Source organism: Podarcis gaigeae, assembly GCF_964106915.1.
Source record: "Podarcis gaigeae genome assembly, chromosome: 9".
In the NCBI taxonomy this organism is placed as follows: Eukaryota; Metazoa; Chordata; class Lepidosauria; order Squamata; family Lacertidae; genus Podarcis; species Podarcis gaigeae.
This window is the reverse complement of record NC_139685.1, coordinates 29,299,615-29,324,054: the sequence shown is the minus strand read 5'-3', so window position 1 is coordinate 29,324,054 and position 24,440 is coordinate 29,299,615. Positions and strand designations below refer to the sequence as shown.

Genomic DNA, 24,440 nt, shown 5'->3' with positions numbered 1-24,440 from the left:
TCACCAGAGTTAATCTCTCCCCCAACATCTACAGCTAGCCTGTATTTAACTTGCCGAATGACCCCACAGTAAGTGCCGTGTGCTGGCAGAAACCTCTGGCACACAACCAAACATGGTTCACATATCTTATGCTACTTGTGTCTCTGTTGGGAAAACGATATGCATCGTGCCCTCTGATAGCTTTATTCTCCAGCTCTTTCCTTTCCTCTGAGAACTCAATTCACAAGTACTTTTTGGAATCTCTTCTCATGTATTTGTTTTCAATGTACTCCCAACCACTACTCTTTCCCCAACAAAAATCATTTTGGTGTCTCCCAGAGAAGGGGCATATTTTCAGGTGGGGGATGTGGCCTGGGGATAGCGCCAGAGGCTAGATGGGGGCCTGGATTAGGAAGTTTAGAAAGGGTCTGAGGACTGATGTTTTTCCTTCAGGTGAAGATATAGGTTACATCAGAACATTGCAATAACAATGCCTTAGGGAGATAAAGTAGGCTACAGTCTTAACATTAAGGTATATATACAATTTTCATACTAGCCATCACCTGTCAACAGTCTTGCACTTGACTTCTCTAGACACGAGCTTAAATTTATTTTATCACAGAGTTTTCTTCCAAAAATGTATGAAGTTGAAGTTATTTTGCCCTATGCAGATGCAACAACTGCTAATTTGAGACATCTGCCTCTGTTTCACTCCTCTTTAAAAACTTGTGATATTTGCCACCATTGCTTCTACCACCACAAGTCATATTTCTTCAGACATTATATTCCTGAATGTGTCTTCCCACTTCCACTGGATATGAAGGTAACAAACACCTGGGGAGTAAATGCTGCTGCAGAACATGTATTTTTTTAAAAAGCCATTTAATTGCACTTGTACAGAGAAACAGAGGTACATTTTAAAAATACAGTATGGTTCTCTCACTGTAGATTACTCATAGTATTATACATGAACTCAATTTGCAAAGGATCTTAATATAGCATGTCAGATTTATAACTCATTGGATTACACTGGCAGCCATAGTGATAATGTTTTGGGAAATAACCCCATAGATACCAACATGGGCTACAAGAATGATCATCCTTCTCTCAACTTCTCCATCCTGTCTCCCTCCCTGTTTTAAAAAGCAGAATGCTGGATTGCCTTCAGTCGTATTGCTGCTGTAAGCGGATAGTGCCTTATGTGAGCATGCAGGTATTTGTGTCTCTCTGGACAGCTAAGCCTTGGGATAAACAGTGACGGCTTCATATCCCTCTGGGGGCCTCATACGAGCTCGTGCATGAGCTTCACAGTATAATTGCCCCTCCACAAAGAAGTAGCCTTTCTGCTTCAGGTTGAGGTTGCAGTCAGAGCACACGAAACATTCAGGATGCCTGTACTTATCACGTGCCTTCACCACTGTGCCACTGTAGATCAAAGAAAGGGGGGGGGGGTAAAAATAAAAGAAGTTAAAGTTCAATTATGAATATACAAAATCGGGTTTCTTAAAAATAAAAAATAAAAATAAAATATACCTAGATGCCTGCAAGCCAAAATTTGACTGATGAAAACCACTAAGTAAATTTCAGATACCTTCACCTCTGCAGCTCCTGGTCATATGCTGTTACAGCCAATCTGTACAGCATCTGTTAGGCACCCTGCTGAGGTTGAATTTCAGTGGGAGCTAAGAAGAGCATGTAAAATCAAGAAGCTTCGCCAACATTTCGTTTAGAGCAACACAGGCTATGCAGACTTTATTTATAGCATTGTCCCAAACCTTATGTAACCTTTTAAAAATATATGCTGCACCAACAAAATAAAACAAAATGCATAAAAATGTGTAATAAAAAAATTAGCTCTATAAAGAGGTATGAATGCTTTGAATTTTGTTTAACTTCATGAAAGAGAAATCACAGATACCCACCCACCACTAGATTGATGTGAACTTTTCCAAAGACCTATGCCATGAATCAATTAGAACTAAAATAAAATATCTTACACAATTCCATTTCCACACTTGTCACACAAGGGCACCTTTGGCACACTTCCCCCAGCAGCAGGTACCTTCGTTACTGGTGCTTTCACACTCCTTATAGCAGGGGCCCGACCATCTGGAGAAAAAGAAAAAGATGCCACTTTTGTTTACAGGACAGAGCTCAAGGCTTCTTCTAAGTGTCTTGGGTTAAATGCAATTTAGACGGAGAAAATGGCATAGGAGAAAAATTATTAAAAATACTCCCTTAGTGTCACATTCTCATCTGCAAAGTTACTAGATGAGATTGCTAATTAGTATTAAAACAAAAAATAAACCAAAAAAACCCCAAGGGATTCCCTAACAAAACACATGAAGTTTGATTATTATTTTAACCACCCAAATTCTCTGGCATAATATTGGTGATTTCCTCAATTTTTAAGCTGTTTTTAAAAAAGAAGTTCACTAATTATATGCAGGTGCCATGTCTATAGCCTCTCTCCCTTAGGCACATTCCAATAAACACTAGGAGGCAATCCTCATTCAACACAATTGGATTTACTTCTGAGTTATGGGACTGCTCAGTAAGTTAGGGGATTCCATTTAATTAAGCAATAGATATATGCTGCTACTTTTATCTCCCTCTCTCATTTTTACTGTGAACACATGGTCTGCATATGTTTAACTCTCTTGGTTAACATTTGATATTGGTATTACTGTGCATGTTTCAGTTAGGCTTTACTTTATTTAGTGCCTTTCTTCCATTATGGAACTCAAGGTTTACAGTTCTCTATTTGAATGGCTATCAGGGGATAGCCCACCCATTGAAGGAATATTTTATTTGAAGTGCACTCCAATCCAAGTCTCCCATCTCTGTAAGAAGAGAGAACAGCAACCTTGAAGTTTCCTATCAACAGGTTGAGTAGGCACACAGGTCACCTGGTCACAGTGTTCCCCACAGTAATGAGAAGTATCTTACGTCTAGCTAAATTATTGTAATTCTTTCTTAATTCACATCTGTATATGTTAATCATGGCACACACATTTTATGCAAGCTTGTGCCCTTTTTTGGTGATGTCTTCCTTCTTTTTTGACAATGTGTAAGCGATGTCCTGAGTTGCCTCCTGTTAAGTAATTAACAAGCCCAAAACCTGCTTAGCTTCAGCACAGTGGCTGCATCCAGAGACGCTGTCTTGCATGCAAGATTGGGGGCTGGCATACATCATATGTGAGTGATGTCATGTGCCTGGCACATGATGCATGTGCAATGTTGCACCAGCAGGAGGAGGCCGAGTGCAGCACAGTTTAGTGCTTGGCTCCTCCTGAGCATAGGAGAGGTAGTTGCATCGTGCAGCTTCCTTTCTCAAGCTCAGGAGGAGGCAGGCACTGAAATGTGTCGTGCTCAGCCTCCTCCGCCCTCTCAATATCGAGGGGGGCTGGCCCCCTACCAGCATATATTAAGGGGGCCGAAGAAACCTCTGCCCCTAGGAGGTGACGTGCCTGGCTGCATCATAGAAATGTAATGCAATGTAAGTGAAGAAAGATGCCGTACAAAAATGGCAACTAACCAGATTCATCAGAGACCATGTCTTGGAGAATCTTAAAGGAACCGGACTGACGTGGCTTACTCGATCCTTGCTGATCATCATGTAGCAGCCTATACACATCAGACTGGGGCACTGCAGCTGGTACTGGGTCACTGAAAAATCAATGAGCTGTATGAGATAGTTAACCAGTAAATGTTCACTATAATTGCATTGTTTAAAACAAAAGTGGAAGGCACAGAACTGAACGAAGTCAGATAATGTTCCATTCTAGCAACGTGCAAAATAAAATCTACACAGAGAACAAATATAAAGCTCAGAAAATGAAGTTTACCAGTTTCCAAAGGAAATTAAAGCTTAATCACTTTAGATTTAACTCTTGATTTCTAATAATCATCTTATAGGCAACTAGAGCATCCCACAAGAAGGGTTAAAAGCTTCTATTAGTTACCAGACACAAAATACCCCTAGGGTATAATATGGCATTTCCAAGTTCATACTTGGTGAAAATGAACCCCATCAACAAAAACAACTCAAAGCTTTTTTTTTACTGGAATGGTTCCCAAAAGCATGCTTGCCACTACTTGTAATATGATAAATAAATATTTAGTCCAGGAGTGCAGTATGGGTAAAGTCAGTTCACTTAATGAACACCCCAGGGAATCACTGTCCAGAAAATGTAGCTACTTTGTGAGTGCACACAAAATTCTAAAAGTTTAGAGATGCCCAGTTTCCAGCAGATTAGCAGGACAATTGCTATATACTTTAATGTAAATGTAATTTATACATATGGCAATTTATCTGAATGTCTCATTTCCTGTTGACATCAATTATGGGACTCTTGTGACTGTTTACAAGCTGAGTGCATATAGATTGAGATTTGTTATCAAGTCTCTAGTTGTCAAACTATCACAAAGTAGGAGCTGGACACATAAGGGGAGCTACATACCCATATCAAAGTAACATTTACACAAATTGCATACAGTTATATAAAAACTTAACCAAACTTAAAACTCTTCATTTCCCTAGGAAGTCACAATATTTTCTTTCAAGCATTTGTCCCTAATTTAAACACAAGTTAGAATGCATAAAATTTTCACAAACCTAAAAACATTTATATGAAACCTAACCAAACTTCATTTTTAATCTCCCTGGCATGACACAGTGGTTCTAATAATTCTCAATTTAGGCTACATTTTGTCCATCTGCACATCTTCCATAGAACATTTTCACCAAGGTGGCAGTCTTTATCCCACTGAAATTGATGACTAAATAGGCATTGACTTTCAGAATTTCACATTGACTTTCAAATTGGCATGGTTTCGATATATTTAAAAGCCTTAACGACTAATGAAGCAACAATAATGGCAGCACTATTCATGCCTTAGAAATAAGCTAACCATACATTGTGGCTTGGATTACCTTATCGGGGTGGCTTCCCCCAGTGCTGTAGAAACCTGCCCCTGCAGTGTTTCCATAATATTGTCATCTGAATACAATTGCATAGGTGTGTTAAACTGAGCATGTACAATCTTGACACCAGGCAGTTCCATTTCTAAAGGAATGTTGGGGGCCATCTTAGCTGCAGCTTTCAATTCGGTAGGACAGATAGTGCTAACAGTGCTAACTGAAGAGGGTGTGCTACGTCCGCTGCCGCCGTCAATACCGGAAGGAGTGCTGCAAACACTGTGCCAAAAACCAGTACACAAAAATACGTGATGCAAACCAGAGAGGAAAAGAAGATGAATAACAGGGAGCAGAAGTATTCTCCAGAGTGACAAAAGCACCCAAAATAATCAAATGCAAGAAAAACACATTTTATGAAACACAACTTTTGTGTGTTTTTCAACTGAGTATAATTTGCCATAATTTTAAAGAGATCACAACTATTATGCAAAACTTAGAAGTTTTATAGTTCATCAAATGTTTGTTTGTCTCATACTACCTCCTTCAGCACATAATTACATCAAGGATGGCACAGGTTAATGGCCAGATTCGAACAGTAAATCAGAATCAGAAGAAATTTTGGAAGTTAAAACTTCTCTTGCCAATCGTATGTATAAAATAACAACTTCGTGAGATAATACTGATATTTCCAGTACTGTGCCAATGCATAACTATGATGCTTTCACAGCATTGCAACAGCACTAGTGGAATCTGTTTCCTAAGAACACATTGAGGTAATGGCACCACAAGTCATCCCAAGCACCAGTATGCTAATACAGCAAGTCTGAAGATCTGTTAATTATTTAGTCTTTGATGCCACAGAAATAATCAGATGTGTCAGATTTTCTTCTTGCATTCGTTTTGGATTACAAAATCTTGCATTCGATTTGGATTGCATTCTTTGTCAGTTTTTAATTTAGAGTCCTCAATTTTAAATATTCAATGGTCCAAGACACAAACTACATAGACTAGGACTGTATTAGCAGTTGACCACATATTTTTTTCTTGGTTCAGAATTGCTATGTGACACAAATCTCACTGTGGTAGGAAAAGCTGTGCCTTCTTTACCCATTTAAAAGCCATTGGAACATTACCAATAGAATCAACAAATGAGAATCTGAGGCAAAACACAAAAGGGAATGCCTAGTAGTATGAACAGGAAAGACTCAAGTTGCTCCTAATGTATTTATTATATATTGTTATTATTTTATAAATTTCTATGCACAAATTCAGATATATGTGGGGTGGACTACTTGAGTCTAATTCGAATGGGATGGGGAGTGGATTACTAGCTAAATACCCAGTAATGCTCAGTTGTGGACAAGCCCTATAATAGTTATATGGCACGATCTGCCTCCTAAGCATGGTTTACTAAGACAGATAGAAACCCCCTTGATCACCAACAGTTAATTTAAAATGGGAGCTCAGGGGTAACTTTGAATATTGCAGGAGGCAATTGGCAAGAAATAAATGGGCAACTTGTACATTTCTCCCATGGTGAGATGCCCATGGGGTGCCCATAGTAGGGAACGAGAGGTGTGTAAGTTCCCTTTTTAGTTGTTAGACGGAAACTGTGGGGAGTGAACAGACAGTTCAGCTGCACATCCTCTATTGCCAACACTAACGTTTCTTAAGATAAGTGAAACTACTCTAAGGATGTGGACTTATTTAGCAGAAATATAACAAAAATAATAAAGTTTTAATTCTGGATAAACATGCTGTAGGACTAATATGTAAATACTACAGCAGCATAATCCTACTAAACATATTACGTCAGAAAGAAATTATACTCTGCATGTGTGCAAAAGACTGCAGCCTTACAGAACAATCCCATGCCTCTTTCAAAAGTAAGCCCCACTGATTTCAGTGCATATTACTGCCTTCCAGACTGTTAGGGTGTAAAATTATTGGACTGGAACCTTAATGTCCCAAATTTGGTGAACATTCACAATGCCAAATTTTGGGAACATTGAAACCAGATTTCTGATTCACCACTTTTAGTGACTGATGGCAATCACATGTAGATTATTTGCTGCATCTACTGATAGCTCTTTGAGTTTTCAGACATTCACAATATTCATTATTTGTAATCTTTCACTGAATTTCAGGTGTTTACTGTCACAAATATTTTAAAGAGGGAAATATCACCCACAGCTAAATGGCAGCTTTGTCTACATCATGGATCCTTTTTCGTTGAACTAACTTCCCTCAGGGATGCCATGTGGAATTTAAGTAGGACCATGTTGTCAACTGCCTTAAGAAAAGTGCATTCCTTACCATCAAAGGCAAGACAAAGAATTCCAGAAGAGCTGCACATGTGCCAAAGCAAGTAAGAAACTTTACAGTTGCCAGATCACTCAAGCTAAATATCCATACAAGGGGATAGCCATACAGCCACACATCGTTACTCAGAAATAAAACCAGGATCCATGTTTGGAAAGCATGAGCAAAGCTTGTCAATAATGATGCTGTTAACTCCAGAAGCTGAAGTGCACTGTTAACAGCCAGGTATTGTTAGAAGCAATAGGGCACTGCTCACGAATGCTGCAGAAAGAGGAGGAGTGCATTTAGCAAAATATTTCAGATGCCCACCAGCTGATATTTTATGTTGCTATGTAAACTCAAAAATTATGCTCAGCATGGAACTATACTCTGCAACACAACACAACTTATTCTTACAACACAACTCGGGAGATTGGCGAGGGAGGCCTTAGCTATTGCCTGTTGGCGCTGGTCCTAGGGCATACGAGGTACTGCCCCAACAACCTCAGACTGATCTCAGCCAGTCTCCCTCTGCCTGCCTGCCTTGATAATAATTTTTATTAGTTTTCAATTACAATCTAATAATAGCCTCATTATAACAATACCAATTTATACTACACTTACCAATACCAATCGTTCAAATACCGAATTATATAATTGAGATAAGGTGGCCCCCCGCATGCTAGAATTGATGGTTTGATGATTTTCTTTATTTCTGCGTTCCAAAATCTTATTAATTTCAGTTACATTCTGGTCATAATAATAATCCCTTATACAGCAACTGCAACATTAATAACTTCTATTCATGTTGACACATTAAATGTTTTATAAAACTATAAGTGAGGCACTCTGCCTGCCTTCTTGCCTACAAAAAGTCAGAAGGTGGTTCCACCTGTCGTCATATCTCGCTCCACCTGATGTTGGTCTTCTGGACTTCTGCCCAGCAGTCCAATTGTGCACCAGCCCTTGCCCCGCAATTAGTGCTTCAGCACTAGGAGTGGTGATGAGCATGCCAGCTTCTGTGGTGGCACCCTGGCTTTGAAACTCCCTGTCCCTTGAAATTCAGTTGGCACTTACTCTAAAAAGCTCAAAACGTAGCTTTTTAATCTAGACTTGGGGGAATGGTCACTGACATTTAGTAACTTATTTTGCTTTTATTGTGTTTTTAATAGTATGTATGGATGTGAACTGTATTTTACTGAATTTAACTGCTACCCACCCCTAAGATTTTCAGATGAAAGGCGATGTGTAAAACAATCTAACCAAATAATCAAAATAGTATCATTTGCCTATGAAATAGAAAATGAGAGTATCAATGTGTAATTTGTTAATGACACATTAACTGCAAAATGGTCAGCTCCCTGCAGGACATAAACATATGTAGCTCTCCATTTTCAACCCTCGTCACATCCTCCATTGAAGAATTGTGTAAGAATCATCATTAAGCATTCCATAAAGGACAGAAACATCCCTATCAAACTATCCCTGCTCTATTTCATCAGAGTGCCATCTTGTTCTTATCCACTGGCGTCCTTGGATGTACACTGGGTAGCCTTAGCCTGTGGAGGTTCCGTATGAGGTCCTTCCCTCCTTTCTCATTCTCCCTTCTAGCCCAACATCATAGTGTTGTTGTAGTTTGTTTGTATGTATGTTATTACATATTTTAAAGCCCTGTAAGTAATGTTACGTGTGATATTTCAGTTTTGATCTCTGTAATGAGCCAAATAATTCTCTGATGTAGGTTCAGCTGAAATTAACCTGATTGCAGGCATATTACTGCTTGGCAGATTGTTGTGACTTTGATCAATAATTGCACAAAAAATGTGCCCTTTCACTACTATTCTCCATGACAAATGAAACAGGTGTTTCTTTTGGCATTTGATGGCATTTGATCTCAGATTTATAGGTGCTGCAAAGCAAGCGTTTATTCATTAGAAGGCTTTACAACATACTGAAATAGCATTGTTACTGTTTTCATTAAAAAACAAAACACCATGCACCCAGTTACAGATTACACAGAGAAGTTATAACCTGCTCGGGCCTGAGACTATGAAAGGTTTGGGCCGAATGTTATGCTTGTGTTCAAAGTAGCCCAAGTCCTGGAGAAGAAGAAGAAAAGGAAATACAGGGTTGTTGTTTTTAACTTAAGCAAGCATGTTTGCTTCCAGAAAAGATTAGTTAACATACATGTTGTAAATTATTGAGTTGTAAGTTATATAGTAGTAACATTAATACATCTGATGTTATTGTGAGAAAAAGAGAACAATAGGAACAATCAAGCCAAAGTTAACTTTTTAGGCTACAAGCCTAAGCTCACGTACTTTGGAATATGTCCCATTGAACACAGTGGGACTTACATATGTGTACACATAGGATGAGGCTGCACACCATTTTTATATATATTGCCTGTTGCAATCAATAAGACTTGCAGCCTGATCCTATCCATGTTTACTCAGAAGTAAGTCAAACCAATGGGGCTTGCTCCTGTGTGCATCTTGTGTGTGCATGCACATAGGATGTGCCTTCAGTATTTAGCTTTGGCTGGAATGTGCGTAATAATAATAATGTCTTGTGTAGCCAACCCCCTGAAAGAGAAATGTCTATAATATTGGTCTTGCTTATTTGAAGATTCATTTTAGAGGTAAATTTTTTGAATAACATTTTGTATATTTTGAGCATCAGGAAAAAAAGAAAAAAGAATAGCAAGAGCTGGACTTGAGACCATGAAGCCAGTTAAAAAGATGTTGCAGCAAAAGACCATCTTAGAGTATCTTACTTACTTTGCAGGTGAATTAGGGATAAGGCCCCGCAGCTGTCCATGAAGAGCATCATGTATATTGCCAGATGAATACAGCCCAATGGGAGAGTTATAGGCAGAGCTCACCACCTGTCTTTTGTTATCAAGATTTGCTGCTGCAACAAAAGGCTGGGCCCTTCTGTTGTGAGCTGTACCAATGGGCTTGAATTCCTGTGCACAACAGGCAGACAAAATACACAAAGCTACAATGCACATTAAAGCCAATAACAAGCACAATTGGCAATGCTGCTACTTATTAATAAAACGCATCTTGCTGCAAACCACTAAGCAAGCATCCTGTGTTTCACCATAGAAAATATATGGAGGAGTATAGGGAGGATATATACTTATAGACAATAACATGTCATTGCTAATTTCTGTAGAAGAAACTGTAAATTTGGCTGTGCAGCTAAGTATGGCTGTAATTAGATATTACATAAGAGGTGCAGTCAGTATTAGCAGCCACTGTGCCCTCTGTCTTCCCCAGTAACTTCTAGTAATCCCAATATGAGTCAACTCACATTGTCATTGAAGTTTATTTGTCCTTGCAAATTGCATCCAATAAAGGGACATGGTATTGGCAAAACTCTGCATTACACATGTAATGACATAGTTTGGATTGCTAGACGTTATCAGGGATTGGGGAGGGGGTTCTCTGTCTCAGATTAAATAACAGAAACCTGCAATCCTATGCATATTTAATTTGGGAGTAGGTCCCCTTTAAATCAGTAGGCTTTATGTCAGAGTAAACATGTTTCAGATTAAATTGTGAAAGGATACTTTCAGTCAGTCTTGGACATGGATTGCTTGCCCTGGCCACAGGGCTCTCTGTGGAGTCAACATTGGGCCCAGTCTGGAAGCTCCAGCTGGGTCAAAATGCTGCAGCTGGATTGCTAGTAGGGCCAAACTACCACCAGCACATGACTCTAGTGCTTAAAAGCTTGCACTGGCTATCCATATATTACTGGGCCAGGTTCAAGGTTCTTGTATTAATTACTGCAGGATATTTATAGCTGTCAAATCAAAAATTCATGTTTTTCTAGCTAGGCACATAATAGGGGCTGAAGCTCATAGAGTTTTCCTTCGGTTCTTACTAGAGAGGACTGTGATATCCCTTCCCTTTTGTGTCCTGACAGGAAGAGGTATAACTTAGTATGCTCCTCCCTTCCTGGGCACACCTTTTTTTCTTATAATACCTGTAACCTCCAGCTCAGACTCTATCTCTAAGATAGCCTTTAATGTATCTTAGTAACTTAAATAGCATTTTAAGCCTGCCTACATTTTGCTGCTGTAACTGCTGTTCTTGAAGATGTAGACTGGGTGAGTAAATGTTATTTTAACTTTTCCAGTAAACCTATTGTGTGGTTATTATTTGAGGGGGAGGAAAAGGTGGGTAATATCAGGAAAATCCAGCCTGCCTTAAAGCACCCTGGTTTATTAATGTTAAAAGGCTAAAACTAGCTTATACAAGCTCCCTTTTAAGTGGCAAAGGAATGGCACTCTGCTGAACTCAACAATGTGAGGAAGGATAAAATCTACTAAACATATCCTCTCCTAGCCTCTAATCAAATCTCAACAATTGCAAGACAACAATTGGGGTCAGATATTTTAAGGACCACTGATTCCTTATATCCCTGCCTAATTGCTGAGATATTTGGGGGAGTCACTGTTAGTGATCCCCCATAGCTCACATGCACAGTTCATAGCTATGCATTCAGTATTGTGGGTCCAATTCTTTGGAATATGCTCTTCGCTGGGATCAAACAGTCTGCCTCTCTGTTTAACTTCTGGTACTTCTTATTTTAGCAGGCATTTTAATGCTAAGATTTTCTGATTTTATGTTTTAACCTGATTTGTGCTTATTGAATTTTTTGTAACCTTATTGTTTACCACTTAGAGGCTAGTGTTGAGACAATCCTAATAATAATTTGCAGGTGGGATTCAAGCACATTTCAGGAAATTTAGGTTTGTGCAATTAGTGTGGATCAAAGTACTCTAGCACAACATAGCCATTAAAAAAAAAATCTGACTTTTTCAGTTTGGAAAGTGATAGGTAAATAGCATAGAATAAGCAAATGATTCACAGGAAGATGTATAAACACACTGTAAGCAAATCAAGATGAATTCTCCTTGTTGTATATCATGGGTAGGCAAACTTAGGTCTGGGTCCGGATCTGGCTCAATCGCCTTCTAAATCTGGCCCGCAGACGGTCCGGGAATCAGCGTGTTTTTACATGGGTAGAATGTGTCCTTTTATTTAAAATGCATCTCTGGGTTATTTGTGGGGCATTGGAATTCATATGTTTTCCCCCAAAATATAATCCATCCCCCCCACAAGCTCTGAGGGACAGTGCCTCCTGCTGAAAAAGTTTGCTGACCCCTGTAGTATATCCTCCCACAAACGCATCAGAACAAATGCTCTATAAAGACCAGAAATAATCTAATTTCTGCATAAGCTTTGTGCAAGCAAATCAAGATTTATGCTAAATAAATAAGCTGTCTGGCAGAGCCCACAGCAATTTTTGAAATGAAAAGGCTAAATAACCATTTAAATTTTTTAAAATGCATCTATTTTCCACATGTACTAACGTCTAGGCATATTTGCTTGAAAAGTCTCACAGCCACAAATCAGCTTAACCTTCAGTAAAAAAGACATGGACACATAATAGGTATGTGCGCGCTAGATCAGTGTTCTAAAAGTAGACAAGACTAAACTGAAAAAGACCCAGCATATAAGCAAACACCCTAGTGTGGAGTTCTAAATAGAATTATTCCAATATCACTGAAGTCAAAGGACAAAAGTGCCACTGAAACCAAAAACCTAGATCTACAGCCTACTTAAGTAAGGCTATTCACTTGCTTGAGTCATTTTGGTTGATTTAGTAAACTAATCTTTAAATAGTGTGGGCACACCTGGCATTGAAATATATTGTAAACTCAGCCATGTGTTTCAGCTGTGCACATTCTGTAGCTAGAAGCAAATGCAGCAAACCCATAGCATGCCATATTTAGCACATCAGCATCCTAACAATAACATCTGCAGTTGTATTTTTTTATTCAAACACCCACCCTTTGTCCATATAGCTGAGAAGATATGCTTAAAAATATGTGGGAAATACTTGTTAATATCTCAAAAGCCAGACAGGTTGAGCAAGATTTCCACTTGTTTGGTATATCAACCTAATGGGATGGTTGATAAATGCAAAGGTTTATACTATCAGTGGGGCTTACTTCCAAGTAAATGTGCTTGTGGAATCAAGGTGCATTTCTAAGAATGCAAGTAAATCCTATATAGCCAGAAACCATGTTACTGTATATGTAAATTAGCTTTGATAAATATATAATCAACTAGTTTTTAACTGGGATTAGTTTACAGATGGAAGTGCATAAAGACTACATATTATAACAACATCATGTTTGTAATGTCTTACTGTAAAAGTATATCATTGCAGCAATGAGTTTGAGTTAATTTTAGTTTCTAGAAATATCACCATGTGCACAAAGTGTAAATGGCAAAGCAAGCAACAGAAAAACAACAGTCCAGCTTTTGCATTTATCATATGAATAAACCTCTAAAATTTGTCTGATTTGTCTGATAAATTCACTGAGAACTCAAGACCAAATTTAAATAGTAATCACTGCACATAATTTATAAGTCCCAACAAAGCTGTTAGGGGCGTAATCACACAGATAGCTCTAAATGGTGGACATCTTTTGAATTTTACAAGCATCAGAAGAGTATTTTCAAATAAACCAGTTGGCCTATTTATCAGGATGGCATTGTATAGGTTAAAATGTGTGGTTTGAAAAGACCATTTTCAGCATTGTAAAATGAATTCAGTATTTTTGATTTTGACATATTATTTTTTTACTGAGATTTCAAACAATGCAGTATTTCTATTATGCGTGCCTTAGTTTCCAAATATTATTACTATTCAAGCTCACGGTGTGGTGTGCCCCTAACAGATATCACAAGTTACTTCAGATCAGTTCATCTAGAATAATGGCTACCCGAATAGGTAATCGGTTTAGTGTCACACACTAACTAACCATAAGCATGCATTGTTAAGAAAGTTACATCAGTGTTACATCCAGGATGGCTGTAAATCAACTAGGCTGAGAATACAGTAGAGGGTTTCTGCCTGATCAAGGAAGATAAGACTCCCTCGGAATTCTGAGACTTAAAAATTTCAATTTGGGGACACACCCACATTATACGTTTAAAGTACTACTATACCACTAACAGTCATGGCTTCTCCCAAACAATTCTGGCAATTGTAGCTTGTTAAGGCTGTGGAGAATTGTTAGGAGACCCCTGTTCTCCCCACAGAGCTACAATTCCCAGTGTGGCTTAACAATAAGTCCCTCTTCCCAGGAAACTCTGGGAATTGTAGCCCTGCGAGGGCAGGGGGTCACCAAACAATTCTCAGCTCCCTTAACAAACTACAATTCATAGAATTCTCTGGGAGAAGCCATGGCTGTTCAAGTGATATACAGTAATAGTACTTTAAATATATGGTGCGGATGTGGCCTGGGTTAAGACAGTAGACTTATTTGGATTAGGTGTGATACTCAGGTGAGTGAGGATGGGTAAATTTAACCAGGGGTCCTTGGGGCCTTTCCCTAGAAGCTGTTTTCAGTGTCGGGACTTGGCTCTGGAACATCTGAGGTATTAAGAATTGAATGGCTCAAGATCATGTCCAGAACAGATGTAAGAATCTTACAGCTTCCAATGGTTTTTCATACAAAAGTATAGGGATGTACTGCTTTAAGATATCTTATGTTTAGCAGGAGGTTAACTAGATGTTGGGAAACATAATAAAGATGTAAGTAAGCTGCTGCAAAATACAATGGGAATGCTGCTGATTTAAAGTGATTTGCTACCTGTGGTTCAGCTTCCAAGTTTACTTTGAATGGATGTGGACTACCATCTTCTGTTATTTGTGGAGACCACATTCTTGTTTCTGCCCTGTAGGGTGAAAAATGAAGAATCCTTAATATAGCACATCTGCATTCAATGTGTTATGTAATCCCAAAGCCCCCAAAGCTTTTGTCTCCCTTTTATCACAACATGAAAACATATATTTTAAATAAGTTAACTGTTTATTTGTATATTAAATATTACATGAAAAGTAGACAGTACTGAATTGGTAACTAAAGAAAAATAGGACAGTGGTCCTTTAGTTTTTGTTGAGTAGGGAAAATTTCAGATAATGCTTGTAAGCTTACTTGTGGCAAAAGAAAGATAAGAGGAATTGTGAAAGTCTAATGATGCTTCCAAATGGGGGTTTAATACAGTGGTACCTCGGGTTAAGTACGTAATTCGTTCCAGAGGTCCGTACTTAACCTGAAACTGTTCTTAACCTGAAGCACCACTTTAGCTACTAATGGGGCCTCCTGCTGCTGCTGTGCCGCTGGAGCACAATTTCTGTTCTCATCCTGAAGCAAAGTTCTTAACCCGAGGTACTATTTCTGGGTTAGTGGAGTCTGTAACCTGAAGCGTATGTAACCCGAGGTACCACTGTATTGCAAATGCGTCATTGGCAACAAGTTATGTCAACTTAACCGAATTGTCTCAGACAGGGTAAATCTAAATTAAATGTGGGTGGGATGCAAGCTGGCATTTTGAAGTCAATGTGTATGGATGCTGTGAAAAACTTTGCCGAAGCAGCACTGATCCCTCAATAAATACCTATCTGGGAGCACCCCATAGCAGTACAGGCAGGAGTGACTTTCTGGGTGGGGTGGAGCCACTATACCAGCTTCCTAGCAGATGGACTGCTGTTGCTTACTCAGAGGGAGAGGAGGGGAGAGGCAGTGGGGATGTTGGCACTAATCTGCTGGTGTGTTTGCACCACACCAACCTCCCCACTGCCTTGTCCCTCCCAGTAAGCAACAGCAACACACCTACCAGGAAGCTAGCAAAGTGGCTGCGTCCCAACTGGTGAGCCACTTCTGAATCCAAAGTGTTTGTTTTTAAACAAAACATAAAATGGATACAATCAACCTGTTTTGGTTTTTTTTTTTAAAAAAAGAAAAGGTTGTGCTTGGTAAGAATGTGTACAGTGGAAAAGCTGAAGCATGTAAGGACAATGGTAACATCAAGAATAGAATGGGTGGCCTATATCTTACAATGCAGTTAGGTGAAATGCAAACTTTTGCCCTTTACTTCAAATTGAGCTGGGATTTAGAATTTGGTTGCTTTGGTGTCTGTGAGAAGAAGCAATGCCCCAAGTTTCCATGGACAATAGCATACTGGAATTTGAACCAGCAGCCTTGGGCCTGGAGACAACTTTCCTTATACCTCAGAGTCATACTCCTTTGCTGAATTTCTTGTTATCTTATCCAGCTACTGTCTCCAGCTTCTGCAGTCTCACACTCCTCTTGTTGAGTCCTGCAGGGCCCTGACTAACTAAACATTGCCCAATCCAATTCCAGCTCACTCTTGAGCAGCAGGTTATTCTGTGCTCATGCTTTCTCCCTGTCCTTACTTTGCTAGCTTCTGCCTGATTGGCCCCTTGACTAGCATTTATTGCTCTCAAATCACCCACTGATGGGTGGCCTGGGAGACAGCCTCATTCCATTGTGTGCCTTCCCTTCAAGGCCAAACTAAGTACTATTTTGTTTCGAACCTGTAAGGAGCAGTGCTGTTTATCAGTGGGACTATTTAGTTAGAAATAGTCTGAGAAGCTGCATAAGATATATTACACCAAGGGAAACAGGACTAGGAATTGTCATGGCAATCTTGCCACATTATCATGCCAAGAACATCTAAATCTATTGTATCCATGGCTATAAATGTTTGTAATCATCAGATAATGGCAAACTTTAAGTTAGATGGGAAACATTGAATCCATTACAGTGGTACCTCTGGTTAAGAACTTAATTCGTTCTGGAGGTCCGTTCTTAACCTGAAACTGTTCTTAACCTGAGGTACCACTTTAGCCAATGGGGCCTTCCGCTGCCGCTGCACCACCACTGCACGATTTCTGTTCTCATCCTGAAGCAAAGTTCTTAACCCGAGGTACTATTTCTAGGTTAGTGGAGTCTGTAAGCTGAAGTGTCTGTAACTCAAGGTACCGCTGTATTGTATTCCAAGCATATGGTGAAATCTTACCTCTCAATTTTCAGACAGAGCTGGTGTGACGCTGCTTTAATTCTCTCTTGTGCATCATTGTGAGTCATGTTCTCTGTGCCATAGCCATCAATAGCTATAATGATGTCACCAGGGCACAAATTGGCTTGTGAAGCTTTGCTTCCTGGAGTGATCTGAAAGAAACACAAGATGTTTCTTTTAAATGATAAGTAGACCTGTTTCCACCTAAGAAGTTGTATTGATTTCAGCGCAATTTATTTTGACACAAATAAGGGAGGTGGTGGAACTTCACTTAATTTCAAGCATGAACTGTAGTTGATTGTGACAGGCATGTAAGCATTAGCTTCTATTTTTTATTATTATTTTGGTGCTAGCTGATATTTTAGCATTTATTTATTTATTTCATAAAATTTATACACTGTTGATTATAGAAAAAACAAAGCTGTTTACAAAAAAAACTCAATAAAATTATACGGCAATAGTTTAAAACATGTCAAGAGTTAAAATACTAAAAAAAGCTTATGTTCAGAAGAGTTTTGGCGCTGCCAGTGAGGACAGACAACTGTCATCTACATTATGTTGCATGACATGGAATGTGCAGCAAGGGACCATGAGTCAACAAGTCTATCTTCAATGGTAATATAGATTTCTCATTGTTTTATAGGAATTATAATGCCATTGTTTAGCAGTATGGCTGTATAAAACAGAAACTTGCTCTCTAATATTTTCATTATTTGCTTTGCATATGGATGGGGTGATGATGGTTGGCACACAGGTTATATAATTTGCTGTGCTTTATCCAGTTTTATGCATGTAACAGGTTTTGTGGTTGGCTTAATACTTTTGAAATTTGTCATAATTACAAAATAGAGGAAATAGCAAACTTTGCTCACTCAAGTCTGGTGTGGGTGATGGTTGCGGCCTGGCAACCTTGGGACTAGTTTCTGCCATGAACCACTCCTTCCTATTGGTTTCTACACCTCTCCTTGTGAAAGAGAATGTTAAACTGCACAAGCCTTTTCTAGAAGGCTGAAGAATTCCAGAAATATTTCTCTCTTCAAAAAATACCAGACATGAAGTATGTCTGATACAGAGTTTAGCAAGTGATATATTGGCTTGAGCAAATGCTAAGGGTTTTGGAAGTTCCAGACCTGATCTCCTCCTCAGCACATTCCAGTGTTGCACAGTGGTAAGAGTGTCAGGCTAGAAGCTGGGAATCCAGGGTTTAAATCTCCACTTAGCCATGGAGTCCACTGGGTGACCTTGAGCCAATCACTATTTCTCTGTCTTACCTACCACACAGGGCTGTTGTGAGGATAAAATGGAGAGGAGGAGAAGCATGTACACCACCTTGAACTCCTTGGTGAAAAGGTGGGATTCTAATTGTAGCAAGAAATAAAGATTTCAGACAACTGAAATAGTTTCCAAACTTTTGTCATTGTCACAAAGTGACCAAACAGAGAATATAGTCTCACTTTGGGGATTTATTTTTTTAAATTATAATTTTTTTAAATTATAATTAGGGGTAATTTCTGTTATGTTGCAGTTTCAGTACAATGCCATGCACAGCACAGGGCATTTAGAAATCTCATCTGGTGCAGCCTTCCCTTTAATGTACCAGTTAACACTTCAGATAGGAGAGTCCTTGTCTACATAATTCGCCCCTCGTATGTGAAAAGCTAGTGTGACTGAAAAAGCTTCTGATGTGCTAAAAAAATTTATGCATACCCATGTTGGATTTCTACCTGTCATGCCATTAGTGCTCACCAGCCCTACTCGGGAATAAAAGTTGTCTGCCTTACTAATGTGTGGTTCTTACTGATGTGTGTATCCTGGTTCTCAAAAGAGAGAGCGAGAGCTATTGCTTGGAAGCATCATTGCTTGATAAAGCTTTTTTGTGAAACATGACAATAATTGTAATCTACTTGTCAATTGCCTAATCTGTAAATCCAGCTTCTCACAGTTATTAGACAAGGAAATATTTTGCTTCTTGCATTGATGTGCTTAACTGTCTCTTAGCATGCTTTGATTAATCCACAAACTGCTCTTTTTGCCTTAGTTGCATTTATTTTGGTGGCCTTCAAGCAAGCAGTGCAGTATGTTAACGATTGGGCTGCAGATCAATCCACTTCTATACTTAGCTTGTCAGGATTATCTGCCCTGAGGTTTTACATTTGCTTGAAACCTTCCAGAGGGTTGTCTTACTGTATTTGGTTTGGGTAACCACAGATAGCTTTTTGATTATGACATCACTTCTCTAGATAAACAGGTGGTAGTAGCCCCTTCTGTCTCTCCCTTGTGAAGTCTTTACCTGATTGACTAGGCTACTCTGTTTTGCTATGGTCTGTTTAAAACTCTACGCTACTAGAAAATCAATTCCAAAAAGATTTATTGCTTAATTTGAAAGCTATTTTTGAATGATCATGCTGTCTTGTCACAAATTGATGGGAAACTGGCATAGCTAAATAATTTTTTTTTAAAAAAAATATGTACATCTTCATCTTGAAAAACATAGATCTGTCCTGTATCATTTTCCTAAGGGTTCAGTACAATTCTCTTAAAATGATAGCCTGAGCCACTAGGAAATAAGTCCCTCATCCGTAAATACCTTTACTTAGAAAAGTCCAATAAGTTGTCATTAAAAGCTCCCGATAGTGAAAAGTTAAAACTATACAATGTATGGTAGACACTATTGCCTTGATGCAATTATTCTTTGAAGGTGTGGCTCCCTTTAATGTGTACAACATGGGGAACCTGCAGCCCTCCAGATGTTGTTGAGCTATAACTTCAGTCAGTCCCACCATGTAGCCAAAGACCTGGAATGACAGGAACTGCATCTTCTGAAGGGCTGCAGGTTCCTTGTCCATGGTATATATGGATCCCACTCAATCTTCAGGTGTTCCAGCACTCACTTCAAATAATGGTTCAGTTCTGGATGTGCAAAGGGATGCTCACACAGAGCTTGTTCCTTCCATTGAAGTGTATAGGGAAAGTCTGATTATCCAGGAGCTCAACTTCATTTACCGGTATTTGGAGTGCATGCAGACATTCAACCTGAGATAAATGTATTCTTAAAACTGTAACTGTGGCTGTGTTCACACTTCCATTTACTGTGCACTTACTGTGTTTCCACTGTTCAAATTTAAATTTGTGTTCACACAGTGTTATCAAAAATGCATATGTATCCTGTACTTGGTTATAAAATGCTACGGTTTGGTGTTTTGTTTCTCAAACAAAATAATTTGACTCCCATGTATATTTCCTATGGTTTGCACGTGGATAGTTCAAGATACCCTCAAGCCAGTTACCTTAAAAATGGTTAACCTAAGCTGCTTTAGGGCCATTGATTTTAGAACTTGCTCTGATAAATCCATATATTTTGGATCAAGGAGTTAATGTTTTATTGAACTGATTTAAAGTATTCCGGGGCTTGGGCCCGCACTTTAGAGATCCATTTCTAAATACTGAACTGTTACATATAAATGAGAAAAAGAATCAAAGTAGTTGACATATGTTAACATCAAACAGATGTACCAGTAAAACTCAAGGCATCCGTCTTCACATTTGTCTTTTTATGTAAACACGCCTTGCAGTGCGGAGCAGTAGGCCTTGAAACAGACAGTTAATGAGTCTTGTTCAGCAGCTCCCAAAGCTACTTGTCTCACAGTGACTCAGATAATACCAAACAATTTACTTCTCAGAAATTAGGTATAAATGCAGCTCCTCTTTTGTTAATAGAACTTTAAACTTGACTGAGCTTATTGTAAACAAATGCAGGCAAGAAGCCTAGCGTTACTAAAATACTTTTCTTGAGAGATAATGGAAAGTCCTTCCCTCTTATAATGCCATAAAAGGCAATAGGAGTCCAAAAACTCCACAGTGTCTTCTATTGTTTTTAAGCTCAGACATTGTTTCCCTTTCTCCAGTGTGTCCATGTCAGATGCCATAAGTATGCACCACGTCAGCTTACATGTGCTTTGTGCATTTTATGAAGGTTAAACACTCAGAGTGCATGGAGTTCTGGTGAAACAAACTACTCTTTGTTTATGGTACTAGCTAGCTGTGTTGGTTTTTCTTTAAGTCCCTAAATTTAGTACCTTAACTCAAGAGTTCTCATTTGAAATACTGTTAAGTCAGCAATAATTCTTCAACTCCTTACACTGGCATTTTTTATTTGTGTAGTTGTACTTTTTCAATCAGACAACAAATTTGAGAGGATAATACGTTTAGATATTCTCATTCTGCAAGGAATACTAGCTGTATCTGTAGCATCTAGTGAAACTGAAGTTGTTTGTAAAATAGTGATATTGAAAGTATATATCATGGAATTTTTAACACTTAAAGGGCACGATCTGCTCTGTAAGGCTACGATCCAGTGCGTAGTTATTTGTGAGTAATCACCACTGAATGCAATGGGAATCTATTATGAGTAAGCCAACAAAGGGCTGTACTGTTAATCACTTTTCAAAGATCTATTGATGTCAGTTAAGGATGTGCCTGTCATTTCAATTGACCTCAGTGAGATTTAAATTACTTTGTTTTAGCAGGAGCATTTTTATTTTTGTTATTTATTTCAAATATTTATCCTATCTTTCAGTCCATAGAGGTCTTCAAGGTTGTGGCCAATTAATTCTACTTGTGCATGCAGTAAAATGCATGCAGTAAAATGAAATAAATGAGAGAGGTGTTGAAATCACAGTTCTTGCATAAGGCATTGGCACTGACTTTATTTGATCAGCATTATAAAGTAATGGAAAATGCAGAAATGTGAATTCCAAAATTAGGTCTCACAGTTTTTGTCCACAATGTCAACATTCCACATCCTTGTGAATGCTGCCTCAGGATAAATATATGGAGTGGCTGTGCATGTTTGGGCAAAAATGTATATCAGTCTGGATGGCTCAACAAGGATTTATGCTCCTGTAAAGGACGTTGTGTACAGATGGCGTGGCCTTGAAATAGTTTGTTGCTAATGAATCAATCCTAAAACTATATCACCTCTTTGCTGATTTTTGAAGTCAGCAAAGTAACCTTAACTGATTCAGTATGAAGACTCTCTGAGTTAGCATTCTAATATACATGTTAAGTTGCTCCTAGATGAACTCAATAAAATTACTAACCTGATTTGCTTTAGGGAAGTATATCCCACTTGTCAACAAGTTCCCAGTTACAAACCAACAGAGTGAGTGTGTAATCATTTTGAAAAATATCTGAAGATAGCACTCAGAAATGTCTACATTTGATCCTTCAGTTGTCCCCTTATTAGGCACAACTAATTACATCATTACCCCACTCTCCCCGTGAACTCTCATTATGCTGATTTTGTGTGAACTTACCCTAAATGTGAAAATGAATATGTATAGCTCCTTTCCCCAAGAAGGTATCCTGCAAATTCCTTTTGTACAACTTAGTTAAACTAGTTAACTGACACCCAGCTGTGTTGTTGTATGGAGATGCACATCTGGAGTGGCTTGAGGAGGTGATGAAATGGAAAAGCAGTGGGCTAGAAAAGGATTCTGCCCCTCTGGCTTCTCTACCTCAAATTTCTGACTCCTTGAGTTTCTTTTCACTAGAATAAGTAGCATAAGGGTTTCATTTGAAGAGTTTGCATGATGTTCCATTCTTTATATATGCCATCTTTGTGCTTGAACAGGGAAGACAACATCCTTTTTAATTTTCAAGTTATCATATGCACATTAGAGTTCCAGTTAGGTGAAGTGAAGTGGGTGGCTGTGTACCTCTCAGTTTGAAAGCAAAACAGCACAACCAAAAATAAGGAGGTGTTTTCTATAAACTTGAGGGAGCCCTGGGTAGATTGAAGTATGCAAGTTTGTAAATTAAAAGAAAACCCCCAAAATGGTCCAAGAAGAACCTGTGAGTTTCCAGGACATACAGAATATGATACTAGTTGAGCCTATATGGAGAAAGCAAGAACAGACACATCTTATTTCATCAGAGATGGAAGTTCTAGGTTCACATTAATGCTATGGTTAGGAACTCCTGTATTTGCTGCTACATTTTGCTTTTTTTGAGGAGGAAACTCAAGTATGCAAAAAATTGAATTTATCCATTGTTTTCTACAGGTTTCTCTCATTTATGTCCACAGGGGAGGTGGGAGGAAGGCTCTGAAAGCAGTGGAGGTGTGAATAATCAAGATATTACAGGAGGAAGCAAAGGAAAAGAAGACACGTTCTCCAGTTTCTTAGTCTCCAAACCCTGACTCCCCTTCATGTAGAAAGAAAATGCTCAAGTTTGGGGCTGGCAGTCAGACCCAAGCTTAAGCTCTCTAGCAGAATTTATGGGGAGGGGGCAGGGGTGGAAAAGGTGTAGTCCCACCTTCTCCTAAGCAGTTCTATAAATGCCCTCTTCCAGGTTGTCTGAAGCTAAGCGGTGGGGGGTGGGGGCACTGCACTGCAAAATTGTGTTGCAAATTTGGCCCTATTCCAAATCCCACTGGATTCAGTGGGGTCACAGGTAAGCGGATTACAGGACTGCAGTCCAGTGAATCCTGTGTCCCCTTACCTGAGAGTGATTCCATTGAATTGAGTGGTTTTCTTCTTCTAAAGAGACATATCTAGGATTGCACTGGTAATCATTCATGTGGTTGGGTAGATGAATACTACATCAGAGTAAGGGGTGCATGGGAAGAAATAGCAGTGTCAAGTCTGCTCACTCTTCTTGACAAGCATATTAAAAGAAACCCTTCAACCATTGATTGCACAGTGCAAAATTAACAACCACCGGTGTTGTGTTCTTTAAAAATACAAAGCATTCAGCAAAGCATGTCTTGTCTGAGGATGAGCAAGACACCATCACCTCCTGCAGACTCCACACTTCCACAACTTCAAGGATGCCATTGTAAGAAAAAGAAAAGAAAAGGGAAAAGGACATACCCTGGATATGATTAACGGCTGCTTAAAATCTATCCCTCCTGTCAGCCTGAAGCCCCACGGCGCCGGTCCTGGGAGGACAACGTTCTGTGGCATTTTTCAGCAATTTTCTGAGGGTATCTTTAATGGTTCCCTTTTCTTCTTCCTCCTCCCTAGATCTCTGTAAGAAAGGGTTCCTGTCAGCTTAGCGGTGGTTCCCTGGACTGAGCAGTAGAGCCTCTCTCCAGCACGCCTCAGAAGTTTTTGCTTTCCAGCTGCTGTATATCACCCCTTTATCTCTGCTCCTCAGTGACGTCAGCAGTCCCAGGCTGCCTCCACTCAGAGGGGGGAGCAGTACCAACTTTGGTAAACTAAAACCTGGACACTGCTCTGTGGACTTTACAACTCCCAAGCAGCTTATTAGCTGTTTCCCAGGAGTCTCCCAAGCCTGCACTCAGTGGGGCTTCGGGTTACAGC

General features: G+C 39.1%; 1 protein-coding gene and 1 long non-coding RNA gene across 3 annotated transcripts in view; one reads left to right on the top strand and one right to left on the bottom strand.

The window, feature by feature from the left end:
* Window positions 1-24,440, top strand: part of LOC310852524 — a 108,549-nt gene that overhangs the window by 1,764 nt on the left and 82,345 nt on the right. The window contains exon 3 of the long non-coding RNA XR_014568202.1: window positions 7,048-7,268. This is a non-coding gene — a long non-coding RNA (uncharacterized lncRNA). The remainder of the gene's footprint in view (window positions 1-7,047; window positions 7,269-24,440) is intronic.
* On the bottom strand, window positions 313-24,425 carry PDLIM3 (PDZ and LIM domain 3). Of its 2 annotated transcripts, XM_083755923.1 has the most exons (8): window positions 23,988-24,425; window positions 17,116-17,267; window positions 14,883-14,967; window positions 9,233-9,300; window positions 4,916-5,179; window positions 3,518-3,648; window positions 1,977-2,088; window positions 313-1,404 (listed from the first exon to the last, which is right to left on the bottom strand). In XM_083755923.1, exons 1-8 carry the CDS (start codon window positions 24,078-24,080, stop codon window positions 1,215-1,217), a joined length of 1,095 nt encoding a protein of 364 aa, XP_083612049.1. In that variant the 5' UTR covers window positions 24,081-24,425; the 3' UTR covers window positions 313-1,214. The 2 variants fall into 2 exon arrangements, with proteins under 2 accessions (XP_083612049.1, XP_083612050.1); XM_083755924.1 differs by lacking the exons at window positions 4,916-5,179; window positions 9,233-9,300 and adding an exon at window positions 9,982-10,169 and having other exon boundaries at window positions 23,988-24,417.

What these genes read in the sequence shown, in the direction of transcription:
- PDLIM3 (XM_083755923.1), bottom strand. Translation starts at nt 24,080, where the DNA reads ATGCCACAGAACGTTGTCCTCCCAGGACCGGCGCCGTGGGGCTTCAGG. An exon ending in GGGGAAGCCACCCCGATAAG is followed by an intron (nt 3,649 to 4,915) that starts GTAATCCAAGCC and finishes TTGATTTTTCAG; the next exon opens with TGACCCAGTACCAGCTGCAG. An exon ending in CATGGTCTCTGATGAATCTG is followed by an intron (nt 2,089 to 3,517) that starts GTTAGTTGCCAT and finishes CTTTTTCTCCAG; the next exon opens with ATGGTCGGGCCCCTGCTATA.